Source organism: Macaca fascicularis, chromosome 17 (genome assembly GCF_037993035.2).
Source record: "Macaca fascicularis isolate 582-1 chromosome 17, T2T-MFA8v1.1".
NCBI lineage: Eukaryota > Metazoa > Chordata > Mammalia > Primates > Cercopithecidae > Macaca > Macaca fascicularis.
This window is the reverse complement of record NC_088391.1, coordinates 99,799,920-99,813,876: the sequence shown is the minus strand read 5'-3', so window position 1 is coordinate 99,813,876 and position 13,957 is coordinate 99,799,920. Positions and strand designations below refer to the sequence as shown.

The window sequence follows — 13,957 nt, the reverse complement described above, 5'->3', positions numbered from 1 at the left end:
TGGCTGAACCTGAACTCCCGAGACCACCACCGAGAAAAGAGAGATTTGATCTTGGAGACGGAAGACTCCCATCCCCTGAGGAGGATGTCCAGCGGAACGTCAGGGGGTTCCAGGACGTCAGCCACCCACGGAGGCCGCGGAGGTGAGGTCCCTGGAGACACAGTGGGGAAGGGACACTCAGGGATCAGGTGGTGGAACACACTTAGGTGTGGATGCTTAGGACCTAACACAGGTGTGACATAATGTACGGGTTGAACTGGTCCTTATGATTTGAAACTCAGGAGACCTGGCCAATTAGCTATTAATAGTTAGTGGCATATGGAAGCTTCCTGTCAGAAATGAGTGTGATTATTTAAATGATGTAAAATGGGCTGGGTGCAGTGGCTCACGCCTGTAATCTCAGCACTTTGGAGATGGCAGATCACCTGAGGTCAGGAGATCCAGACCATCCTGCCCAACATGGTGAAACCCCGTCTCTACTAAAAATACGATTAGTCATGTGTGGTGGCGGGCGTCTGTAGTCCCAGCACTTTGGGAGGCCAAGGTGGGCGGATCACCTGAGGTCAGGAGTTTGAGACCAGCCTGGCCAACACGGTGAAACCCCATCTCCACTAAAAATAAAAAAAAATTAGCTGGGCCTCGTGGTACGCACCTGTAGTCCCAGCTACTCGGGAGGCTGAGGTAGGAGAATCGCTTGAACCTGGGAGGTGGAGGATGCAGTGAGTCGAGATTGCACCACTGCACTCCAGCCTGGGTGACAGAGTGAGACTTGGTCTCAAATAAATAAATAAATAAATAAATAAATAAATAAATAAATAAAAATAAATAAATGAATAAAAATGATGTAAAATGGACAAAACAAAACAACAACAAAACACTTGTGTGGATGGAGAGTCTTTAAAAAAAGGACTTTGTTCAAATGTCAGGGACGACAGGTTTTACAATCAGTACATTTCAATACTTAACAGAAACACATCCTTAACAAGGAAACCAAAAGAATAACATTTCCCTAAGAACTTTTCAAGGGGAAACTTCTGAAGGTAAAATAAGAAGCCATACTCAGAAAAACAAATAAGCATAGTGTTATTACAAGAGTGAATTTCAAAAGAGATGGAACAAAACTACTTAAATATGAATTTAAAACAATTATTGAAAATTAAGTCAAAAAAATTTCACAAGACTTCTTTTTCTAATGCTTTTTCTGTAAATTACAATAATGTTTTATTAAATAAATATAATTTCTCTGATAACAGAGATGTTAATTTTGGAAAAATTGTTTTGAGTCTTAGAAATACCTAAACTCCCAAACCTTGAATTATTTTACTAATTTGGTATTTTCTGAATCTGTAGGAACTCTTGATAGAGGCACATCTGCCTTTGTTGAGTTCCTGAGTTATTTAACTGAGGCAGTTGTATTCTTCCCTCACTATGACTGCACATTTTGGCAGCAGTCTCTGTACCCAGTTTTTGGAAGACAATGCAGTCTAATGGTTAAAATTAAAGGTTTGGAATCAGATGGACGTGGGTTCCAATCTCAGCATGACCTTTTATTCATTCATTGAGTCATATGCATTCAACGAGTATTTACCGAGATAAATTCATGAGTAAAGATAAGTTCCCTACCCTCCTCTACCCTAGTGGGAAGAGTCATACAACAACAAAAATGGAAATACGCCAAATGAGTGAGTTCTACAGTATGTTAGAATGTGATACAGGCCACGAAGATGAGAACCAACAGGCCAGAGTGAGGGTCACAGAACTGTGTGTCTTTGTGCTGGGGTTGGTGGGGCAGGGTCGTCATTTTAGAAGAGCTCCTGGGCGAAGCGCTCTGAGTCTCAGGGTTGTCATGCATAGAATGGTGATATGAGTATGTATCTCAAAGGAATAAAATAGATACTGTAGGGAAAGTGCTTCACTCAGTTCTTGACACACTGTCACCAGAAAATGGGAATGGAAAAGAACGAAAGTAATTTTTGAACTCAATGGACATCTTTGTAAGTCAGTATTATACGGGGCTCCCCAAAGCAGCCAACTTTTAAGAATAGAAAGTACCCAAAGTGTGCAGTTCTTTAATTAATAAGCATTATTCCAGTGACTTTCAATGGGCTAAAACATAACAGCCCCTGAGCTTCTAGAAAGTGAATAAAGCAACCCCATTTTTAACCTTAAGATTATAGAGTTGCTCTGAAGATATGAATAATTTAAAGGATTTGTGAGAGACCGTATTTTCCAAAGCTGCCTTCAATGATATTTTCAGCCCCACATACTCTTCCAGAACCTGGAACCTGGGAGGGTCTCTGTGTCTGCCCCAATGAATACAATGATTAGAAGATGATGTTGCCTGCTTTCTGGGGCTGGGCCAATGACAATGCAGCCTCTACCTGGCCGCCTCCTTCCCTTGGGACACATGTCTAGGTAGCCCTGACTTCCATGTACACGTCTGTACACCCTAAAGCAGCCACGCCGTGGGAACTGTGGAGAGGCTACATAGAGGTGAGGGAGAGCCAGAGGACTCCGATCTGCTGCAGCCCTCGGCTGTCTGGTTTCCCATCCCAGACACCAGAGATGTAATTAACCATGACTTCCAGTGATCACAGCTGCAGCCACTATCTGACTGCAGTGATGAAAGAGGCTCCTTGAGAACTGCTCAGCAGAGCCCAGCCAAATACTAGAACCATGAGAGATATAATAACCTTATTTTGGTGTCTTCAGCTACTAAGTTGGAGAGGTTTGTTACGTAACAATAGACAACTCATAAAGACATTGCTACCTGGCAGTGGACTCTGCTGTACAAACAAAAACAAAAACAAAAAAACCCTTAAACTCTTAGAAGTTGCTTTGGGCCATGGGAGGAGCTTTGAAGGGACCATGAGGGGAAGCGTGGTGGCCTCAAGAAAGCTCTTGATGAGGCCTAAAGAACAGTGAGGAAGATGTTGGAAGCTGGAGGGAACAGAACATTTTAGCCACAGTGTTAAGTTTACCAATACTATTTCACCTGCAGTCATGTGGAAAACAGAAAACAGAAGATGAACAGGGTGATGTGGCTAAGGAGATTTCCAGGCAGTATTAAAGTTGCCTCCTGGATTCTTCTAGCTGCCTAGAGTAAATCATGAGAATACAGAGATAAAGTAAAGAAGAACTATTCACTATAAAGGAACAAGAACCTTCTGAGTTTAAAAATAAAATGGTTCTCACTGCCAGGCTCTTCAGATGGCAAATAATTTGAATGCTAAGAAATGACTTCCAGCCAGGCGTGGTGACTCATGCCTGTAATCCCAACACTTTGGGAGGCCGAGGTGGGCAGATCACAAGGTCAGGAGTTCAAGACCAGCCTGCCCAATATGGTGAAAACTGTTCTCTACTAAAAATACACAAATTAGCCGGGTATGGTGGCACACGCCTGTAGTCTCAGCTACTTGGGAGGTTGAGGCAGGAGAATCACTTGAAACTGGGAGGTGGAGGTTGCAGAGAACCAAGATTGTACCACTGCATTCTAGCCTGGGCAACAGAGTGAGACTCCATCTCAAAAATAATAAAAGAATGAAGGAAGGAAGGAAGGAAGGAAGGAAGGAAGGAAGGAAGGAAGGAAGGAAGGGAGGGAGGGAGGGAGGGAAGGGAAGGCAAGGGAGGGAGGGAGGGAAGGAAGGAAGGAAGGAGGGAAGGAAGGAAGGAAGGACGAAGGAGGGAAGGAAGGAAGGAAAGGGAGGGAGGGAGGAAATGACTTCTAAGTAGAAATAAAATTCAGCGAATTTTCAGAAAAACATGATCTAAAGATGAAGTCAAGCACACACTGAAGAGACCCTTCAAGAAGTACCCAGAAAAATCCAAGGAGGGGCTTCATAGGGCTTTTCAAGGAAGCAAAACCACAGGTCTAAGAATATCAAGGGCATTGACCCACAGAAATACTCAGTGAGCTTCCCCAGTTACTGGGGTTCAGTAACATCAGCAACATCCATCAAAAAGATTTGTGGATGTGGCTTTTCACTCATAAGGTGGATTATGAATTGATTCACAAGAAAGTCACAAAGCTTTTAAATGAATTTATCAGTTTACACTGAAAGGAGCAGCGTGCACACAAAGACGAAGAAACTTTGGTTTCTCAAAATATTGGCCAGGTGCAATGTGAGCCTGCAGTCCCAACTACCCCAGAAGCTGAGCAGGAGGATCCCTTCAGGCTAGGAGTTCAAGGCTGCCGTGCGCTATGCTCATACCTGTGAATAGCCACCGCATTCCAGCTTGGACAACATAGCAAGACCTCACCTCTAAACAACAGCAATAACACAAGCCTGATCAGGAAGAAGCAGGCTGAGAAAACTACCATACTCCCAAACATAAATCACCTCTTGTGGATTGGGAATTATTAGTCAAAAAGGGGGGTGCCAAGATTCCAGAACACAGAGCTAAGAGCTATGGAAAATTATTTCCAGTCTGCAAACTGGACTAAATCCTCATGAAGGCACAAGCAACATGTATTCAGCTCTTGTTCACAACTGCCACCCACCGATGACCACTGTGTGTCACCTGATCTCCCTCCCGTGTCTGAACAGAAGCGTGCATCACAGTTATTCTCTGCCTGTCCCTCCAGTGTATTTTGGTTGTGTGGGGGATCCGGCAACTTGTCTTTTTGGTCATTAAGTCTTCAGATGGAAGAGGACACACTTGAGGCGCTGTCTCTCTCAGGAATCGTACCAGAGGCACTGGCACACCGGGATCTGATTTAGATGATGCGATCTGGCCTTTGAACCTGAGCCAGATGTGATGCTGCAGGAGGCTTTGGGGAGTCTGGGGAAGGGGTGAGTATAGTTTGTATGAGAGAGCGATACAAATTGTTTTGTCCAGAGGGTGGACTGACACAGACGGTACTTTCCAACACCTTGGCCACCACAGTATATCCTTTCCAGAGGTAGAATCTATTTCTCCTTTCCTAAACCTGGATGGGTGTTTGGGACTGAGGTGATTAAAGGAACGTGGCAGAAGGGAGTTTGCTCACCTCCCACGCTGGCTCCCTCAAAGCGAGGCTGCATCTACCGCTTTCTCTCTCCCAAAGCACATGCCCCCGAAGCACTGACTCTCCGTGAAAGAAGTTGGATACCCTGAAGCTGTCATGCTGCCCAAGCAATGCAGAGAGATCACACAGACAGAGAGAGACACCCAAGGAGTCGCTCTCCTCAGATGGCTGAGGCACCAGACACGCCTGTGACCGGCTTTCAGATGATTCCAGCCACCTTGCTGCATGAAGGACCGCGTATGACAACTGCCTCAGTGATCTCTGTTGACACCCAGAGCCTGAGAGGGGTAGTAAAACAATCACTACAGTATATAAATCTAATTTCTGGGTGGGTTGCTATGTGACAACACGTAACTGCTATAGTATTCCCTGAAAGTTTGCTTCAGATGTGGTGAAGAGCCTTTTTGCATTAAACAATTATAAATAAAAGTAGCATGTTTGTTGAGAGGTTGTTGAGAACCTGACTCAAGGGTCCAAAGCTTGCCTATGTGACATGGGACAAGTTACACCACTGCTCAGTGACTTAATACCCTTCTCTACATAGGGTCATGATGACAGTCCTACTAGGTAGGACCATTCTACAGATGAAAGATACTTAGCTTAATGCCTGCACATCGTAAACATCACTAAGTATCCATCATGACCGACATTATCACCGCTACACAACCAGAAACTTACTGTGAGAGACAGAACTGTTCCTTAAAGTGTGGTCTGGGGTTCAGTAACATCAGATCACTAGAGTGCGTTATCCTGTTCTACTCCATAACTCCATAAAATGGAACCTCTGGGGGGTCAGAACTGGAAGTAGTCATTCTTTATAAACTAAAATTAGAAAACCACAGTTAACAAATTAAAGTCTAATTTGGTTTGTGGCTACTTCTGGATGCATGTGCACGTGTACACATGCTAAAAGTTCATTTGCAAATACTGGTTAGAGGGTTATTAAAAATGAATTTACATCAACAGTTTTCTTAATTTTTTGTCCTAACATTGATGTATAAAACATTTGCAACTCCTTGATAAAGTCAATGAAATGGAGTAGGGAAGACAGTTCACGATCACAGAATACTTTTAGGGCAAGTTCTGGGATCCTAACGGTAGCTTAGGAGTCAAACTACATTCTGAAGCCATCTTATTACATCATAAAGTTGCCTCTTGTCTGAACTGCTGGAGAATGATACAGACATGTGTGTCATGTTAGCAGATCTACATTTTCTCCTACAAAACATTTTCCTTTTGGTATTTTTGCAAAGGCATGTCAGTGACTTTTAAGTCATCTTCTGTGCATAAGTTATTTGGTCCCATTCTCACAAAAACAAAATACCTGCATAGTTAATCTGTGAGAAAAAGGAGGAATGAGATGCTTGTTCATCCAAAATAAATAGTGTCTGCATATGTGACTCTCCTCCATTTTCCAGCACTTCTAGTGTGATTGTGCTGAGTTTCAGAGCAGAAGCAAACATAGCACAGAGCACAGGACCTAGGACATAAAAGATGCTTAATTAAGTGCCTGCTAGCTGACTGCTCAGGCTGCATACATCAGTGGATATAGGATGGATTTACAATCAGTTGCAAATTGGACAGAAAGGGCTTCTACTGAGCAGTCATATGTCGCAACCTTGTTATAACTTTTCTTTCTTGGTGGGAGGAGCAGTTCAGGCAATATCATTGCCTTCCCTGCCCCCATCTTTACCCTCCCGACTGCACTTGATGCTGTTGACATGCCCTTCCTGAGCCTTTCGCAGTTTCCACGGAGGGCAAGGTACTCTGTGGCCCGGTGTGCACCTATCACACCCTCAGTGCTGTGGCTGTGCTTCCCCTGTAATCTGTTTGACCACTTATCTCCCCACTTGGTCTGTCAGGTCCTCAGAGAGAAGCCAGGCTCATGGAAGACACTTAATTACTATTTGTTGAATGTACAACTGCGACATAGGTGGTGAACTGTGCAATTGTGTTCTGTTATCCCCAGCAACACATTTCTCCAAAGAGCGTTCACAGAAGACCTAATTTCTGTCCATTTTCAGGTAATAGAAAAAAAAAATTTTTTTAAGGGCTTCTGTTAAAACTATGTGGACAAATCCAGCCTTGACACATTTCAAGGGTACTTCTCGAACCTTGGCAAATTGTGCTCCCTCTGATATACTGATAGGAAGCACATTCTCTTTTAATGAAGAGTGTAGAGAAATAGATTTCTGTAACATGTATTCACTTGATAAGTATTTGTTGAGTGCTTACTATGTGACACATGTTGTTCTAGAATGAAGACAGAAAGAAGAGAGTAAAGAAAAGAAATAAAGTTATTTCCAAATTAAGCCACAGAGCTGAATCATGATTTGTGTCTACACATGTAAACTGCGTTTTGCGGAGAATGGAGTTGTACAGCAATTTTTGAAAAAAAAAGTTATAGGTTCATTAAGGTATAATTTCCGAGGAGGAGACAGTTGGAGTCTGAAGGGAGGGTGAGTGTGGAAGTGTCCACATAGAATGGTGAACAGTGAGGACTAGAGCTGCCTGAGAAAAGCTTGCTTCTGCAATTTCACCTTGAGCAACGGTCACTCCAAGCCAGGCACAGCACCACTGACATCATGACTTAACTGCAAGTCCCACATTTTAGAATTTAGTATCCATTTCACAAATGAGGAAACTGACTGTCAGAGGCTTCATTAACAACAAAGCTAAATGCATGTAACTTTGCTCAGCACTTGCTATGTCCTGGGCAATGAGGCTTTACAGCCCTTTGCTTCCTAACTCCCCAGAAATAGCCACTGCCGTGCTTCTGCTGTTGCTGCTCCTTGATATACATGGGCTTGGAAAGACTGAGTCACTTCTTCAAAGTCACACGCATGAAATGCAGGCTTATATTTAACTTCGGTCAGGAGACAATTCGAGAGAATGTTAACCGTCTTTGGGAGAAAGGCTGCACCCGGTGTGTGAGGAATGAACTCTGCAGAGCAGCACTCCAGCTGGGAGGCCCCGGCCAAGAGGAAGTGAAAACGAGGCCCTATCTTTCCTTTCCTAGCCACTATTTGCAAAGAGCAACTGCAGGCTTTTATTCAATGGCCAAAACCGCAATTCCTTTTGCACCGACCTAATAAAAACATGGTACTTTTAAATAGTTGTCTCTAGCTTGCTAATAGTTTGCAAAGAAGTGTTAACATTTATTGGCCTGCAAAATTGTTTCATGCTTTTGAGGTACAAAGGAAATGAGAAAAAAAAAATTGTTCTCTATCCTGTTTTCCTTCACCACAACCATTTTTATTGGGTGAGGACCTACCAGGAAAGACATGTGCTAATAAGAACAAGGATAAACACAAAGACAACTTTAAAGTGACCTTGGGGCTGGTCACCCTACAATCCTTGGCCCTTGGTCTCCAATCAGATCTCCTTTCACTCTATAACCATCTGAACTGATTCACAGCTTTATTTGTAAAGGAAAAGAACTTGAACTTGATTTTTTAACATGCCAAAAAGGATGGCTCAGGTACAAAACCAACTTCAGCTGCAGTCCTCAATCCTGTGAAACCAAGGTTCACCAAGCATTTTAGAATAGTGATCAAATTTTCTTCCTATCTTTTGACAGAAAGGAGAATAATTTTGTGACGTTACTAGGTGTAAAAAAATTCAGGATCACCACTTGGTAGACACACGAAGCATTTAGAATCAGGGTTGTCTAACAGAAGCTTCTGTGATGATGGAAAAGTTCTACACCTGTGGCTACTGAGTACCTGGGAAGTGACTGATGATGGAGGAATGACATTTAAAATTGTATTTAATTTTATTTACTTTAAACTTAATTGGCCACATGTGCCTAGTGACTACTGCATTGAACAACAAAGACTTAGATGATACTCGGATTGTGTTGGACTGAGGGAGATGTCTAAGATGCTAGGATCAATTTCATCACTGTCTTAACTCAACCACCTTCAGCTCCTGACATAAGGGCACAGAAGGGACCAGAACCCCGTCTGACAGCTGGCTTATCACGTGTGGGTGGAGCTACCTTTGCAATCATGGATTAGAAACCCAGACCACTGACAGACTGGGTGGCTAAGCTCCTGCACTGGCCTTCTCTGACTCCCTAATGCTGTAAAAACTAATCAGCAAGCATGCTTGAGCAGATTAAGCTGTTTAATTGTCTTATTCTTAAAAATATACGGTATTGAGAGCGCATGCCAGAATGCAAAAATACATCTCTAGTTGCAGGAGATCAAAGACTTTCTTTTTGTGGTGGCGGTTGTAAAGTAACCAGCATGAAGAATTAATGTAAGAAAGAACAGATAATGTAGATGGTAAAAAGGAAACCATGTATACACTTGCCCTTTGACAAGCTTCTGAAAGGTCTGCTCACCAGGGTGGGACACAGTGGACAAAACGCATCTCTAAGTACCTTATAATCACATATCTGACAAAATTAGGATCCAAGAAACTAAATTTTACATAAATATCTTGCATGCCTAATGCTATCACATGATGTATTTTGATAGCATGTAATAAGGAATTTAAGAGTTATTATGCTGTCCTCTTTATTAATCTTTTTCGGGGTCACTTTGCTTTTGTGCATGTGTGTGTGTGCATGTGTGTGCGTGTGTGCGTGCGTGCATGCGTGTGAGCGTGCGTGTGCGTGCGTGTGTGTGTGCATGTGTGCGTGTGCATGTGTGTGCGCATGTGTGTGCGCGTGTGTGCGTGTGTGCTTGTGTGTGTATCTCCTGTCGTTCCTGAGTAACCTTTATTTTAATTGACTCTTTGTTTTTGCTGCCCATATGAGAGTGCTCTCTGAGCTCAGCTTCTTCCTCACTATTTGATCTCCTTTCATAACATGTGACAAAGTGGCCCCCCCATTACTCCAGGGCAGTGGTCTTTTAAGGTGCACACAAACCTTTAGCTTTTCCTAGATGTTACAAGGTATTCTGAGGCTTCTTTATGCAAATTTCTAGAGCCTGTTTGCAGGGTTCAAGCTTGGATGGGGCTCCATTCTGCATTTGCTGCAATTTTCCATCACATTTCATGACTGTTTTTTCAATGTCTGATACTATCTGGAGTCTTAATTTCCCACCCTCTCCATCTCACAGGTCTTAGCATCTTAGATACCATCTTCCTCACACAAGCTGCCAAAAATCTTTCTTGTTACTCTAATTTACATCTTTTTGAGATACGGGCCGCAAATCTAAAATGGAGGCCTGAAGTTGGAACAGTGGCGATGAGATGCTCCCCACTTTCTCAGGGAGGGTGCTGGTGGCTCCCTCAGATCGTGGGCTTCTCCTGGTGTATGTGGCACTGGGGGAGAATGTCTCATATCTTTGGAGGTCCTGTTCTAATTTACATCTAAGCCCACATCGATGTCCACTTTGAAGACTTTCCTTGGGATGATCTCATCTAATGTCATTTTACAGCTTTTCTTATTGTGCTTATCAAACCAGGACTCTAAAGACACAAATTTGGACTCTCCTCCCCAAAGTCTTTAGGAATTTCTCCTCTACTTTGATCTGAGTATTGTTGATACATGGCTCATACACTAAGACAGTAACATTTTGTAAGTAAAAAATATCCTAAAGATCTATTCTTCTTTAATGCCACTAATAAAAAGCACTTTGAAGAGTGTACAGCATGGTGACAATAGTTAATGACAATACATTGTATTCTTAAAAAATGCTTAAAAAAAAAAAAAAAAAAAGAAAGGAAAAGGCCTGGCACAGTGGCTCATGTCTGTAATCTCAGCACTTTGGGAGGCCAAGGCAGGCAGATCACTAGAGGTCAGGAGTTTGAGACCAGCCCGGTCAACATGGTGAGACCCAGTCTCTACTAAAAATACAAAAATTAGCCAGGTGTGGTGGCAGGCACCTGTAGTCCCAGGTACTGAGGGAGGCTGAGGCAGAAGAATCACTTGAACCCCGGAGGTGGAGGTTGCAGTGAGCTGAGATTACACCATTGCACTCCAGCCTGAGCAACAAGAGCAAAACTCCGTCTCCAAAAATGGACATTAAGTGCTCTTAACACAGAAATGATGGCTGTGTGAGGCATGGATTTGTTAATTCGCTAGATTTAACCATTCCACAATGTACATATACTTCAAAACAACATGTTGTTCATGACAAAAACATATAATTTTATGTCAATTAAAAATAAATTTGAAAAAAAAAAAAGAAGTTGGCTAGGATGGACTTACTGCTTCAGGCCTCTGTCCCATGTCTTCCTACCACCTTCTTGTCAGTCATCCCAACATTGAGCTTATGGATTTGCTGTGTTTTTGTATTTGGGGTTATTTATTTACGGAAGGAACTGTGTTTCATCCTATGTTCAGATATTATTTTCTAGTGAGTTCTACCCAGCCGTTTCATTTAGAATCTCAACCCCTGTTCCACCCTATACTACTATCCTGGGTCTATTTATTTCTCTCAGCAGCAACAATCCACTTCTAAAGTATTTACTCTTTCACTGTGTTTACCATCTGTTTTGCCACACTAGAATGTAAACTCCATGAAGAAAGATATAGACATGCCTAGAATAGAGCCTGATGCATAGCGGGTGATCAATAAAATCTGTTAAATTCTAAGTGTTCCGCTAAGAAGCACTTCCTTTATTTTTCGCAATTCTTAAAATTAATAATTAAACAGTAATTGTCTCATTACTGATCTATGAGATCTGGCTGAGAAAAACTGCAATGTTCCCTTTTGAGCATCCCTGTTTCTAGACAATGGATGCAGAAACTTTTATAATCTAGTCTCAAAAGTTTTCCTAACAGTATTCTCCTGCACGATGACTCTCCTCTGGGTAAATAATTTCACTTACCATGTGATGAAGCAGTCTTAATTTTTTATTAGATTGTGATAACTGGAATGCCCGATGCATTTTCTTGACTTTCTAACTGGTGAACCTTTACAAGGAATAGCTGCTGACTTTCTGAATTGATTTGATGCTGCTCTTTGGAGGCAGGGGTGGGGATGGGAGTTAAGGAAATGCCATGTAAGTAGCTTTTCCCTAAGAGGCTTAGAGATTTGAATAAATATTATTTATATTTAATGATTAAGAGCTGCTGGCAAGCCAACAATTGGATTTATTTCTATTAAGAATACATTAGGGCCACATACTGCCATGGGCGCCCCAAGGCGAAGTCAGGGCATTCACGAGCCCGGAACACGAGGCTGGCTCCCTCCCCAGGGCTGACCTTCGTTGGCTGCTTCCCTGGCCGCAGAGAGACAGGCGCTCACAGCCTCATAGGAAGCACTCAGTCGGGTGTTGGGGTCCCTCTTTGGCTTGGGCGGAGGCTGTTTCCGTGGAGATGGGAGGCTGCTGTTGTCATCCATGCTGAACACCGAGTGCAGCGAAGGAGACCAGATGGACGGGCCAGCGAGGCACTGGCCCAGGCCATCCACGGCCATGCAGACTGACATGGAGCTGGGGTGGAAATGCCTGGGTCCACTCTTGTCTTCGGTTCTTAGGGGGAAACAAAACACAAACAGCACCACGCCAGAGAGGCCCAGATGCATTATTCCGGTAACAAGGAACCTGCTCAAGCAGACATAATGACGGCTTTTTGGCAAGCAGCCCTTCCTGCTGTGGCTGGAGGACGTGTGCAGCCCTCTGGTGACCAGTTGGTCCAGAGAAGGCCACCCGTCCTCTGGCTCGGGCTTTGTGATGAAAAGCACATGAGCCCGCGGGATATCCATCATGATTACTTTTTAAACATTCTCACACAAACGCAACACTACTTAAGGGGCTTCGCATTTTCCATCAGGCACTGGCTGAATGAGTTCTTCACACTCTGATTATTAAGCAAATCAAAAAACCAGAATTTCAATCTGAATGATAATTTCTGGCAAATCCATCTTAATAGAGAGTTACTGATGCATCAAATACTGGAAGTTCATCACCATTTCCCCTCGCAAGAGGAGGAGAGACTCCACTTAAAACTCTCAGAAATTTACATTTCAGTGTTCTCTTTCTCCCCGTCACTCTCTTTCCTGCCATTTAAATTCTACCAGAAATTATTTAATTATGTGCAGAGCTGTTATTTCTCCTCCTTGACTCTGTATGGTTGGCCAGTGCCAAGGAAACTGCTGGTATCCAGTAAATAAACAGAGAAATACTTCTTCACTTAATTTTGTATCAGGAAAATACATACATAATCAAATTGAGAAATTGGGGTGGCCGTTTAGTTCCAGCAGAGAAAATAATAAATATTATTTTGGAAGTCATATAAAATTAATAGTTATCTTGTTTAAAAAAAATTTCTTCTGGCTTCACATGTCAACGTAATCATGTGCTAGCAAGATGCCAATGCATTCACTCTACAAGGAGTTTCCAAGCATTTGTTTTTATAATTATATCTTTCTGTGGCAGAACACCAACAGGGCTAGAATCTACCACAAGGCAGAGCCAGCCGCCCATGTAGAAAATGAAATAGCTGAAGATGAAAGCGTGGCACTCAGTGGATAATTTGTTTTTCCTGTAATGTTTAATTACAGTCTTTTTTTTTTTGGTGTGTGTGTACAAAGGGGATTTTTTTCAGTATTTAATCACTGAGATATCTGAAGCTAATTAACAAGATACACATTGCCATTTCCACTTTAATAAAAAAAAATTGACATCAGCAGAAATGGGAAAGGAGAGTCATTTTCAGTGAGAAACTACAAGATATTACCAAGTTTCTATAGCAAAATAAACATCTCCCTGACGATGAATTAAGGTCCAAAGGAAGGAACTCCTTGCTCTCCCTCTTAGGGGTGTTGTGGTTCACGAGTGTCTTCATCGTTCTCAGAGAGAGGAGAATGATCAAATGGAGAAGGACCAGGTGGTCTTCATGTTTCTGTTTTAAGCTAAGCATCTAAAGTGAACTTTTTAATAAAAAGCTTTCCCCAAAGCTTGCTTTATTGGAAAAGAGAAATGTGACAGTTTACACAGGGATATATAATACACTTACAATCTATCGAGTTCACTTTCTTTCGCGTTTTC

The 13,957-nt window shown here is 42.6% G+C and overlaps 1 protein-coding gene across 12 annotated transcripts in view; it reads right to left on the bottom strand.

Moving 5' to 3' along the window:
• The window catches only part of MYO16 (myosin XVI), a 698,554-nt gene that overhangs the window by 70,148 nt on the left and 614,449 nt on the right, over positions 1 to 13,957 (bottom strand). For 11 of the 12 annotated variants that reach the window (XM_045377420.2, XM_005586232.4, XM_074021383.1 and 8 more), the window contains one exon: positions 12,171 to 12,439. The exons of the other annotated variant lie outside the window; for it this stretch is intronic. In XM_045377420.2, coding sequence (XP_045233355.2) covers positions 12,171 to 12,439 — 269 coding nt within the window. The remainder of the gene's footprint in view (positions 1 to 12,170; positions 12,440 to 13,957) is intronic. 12 annotated transcript variants of the gene reach the window in all.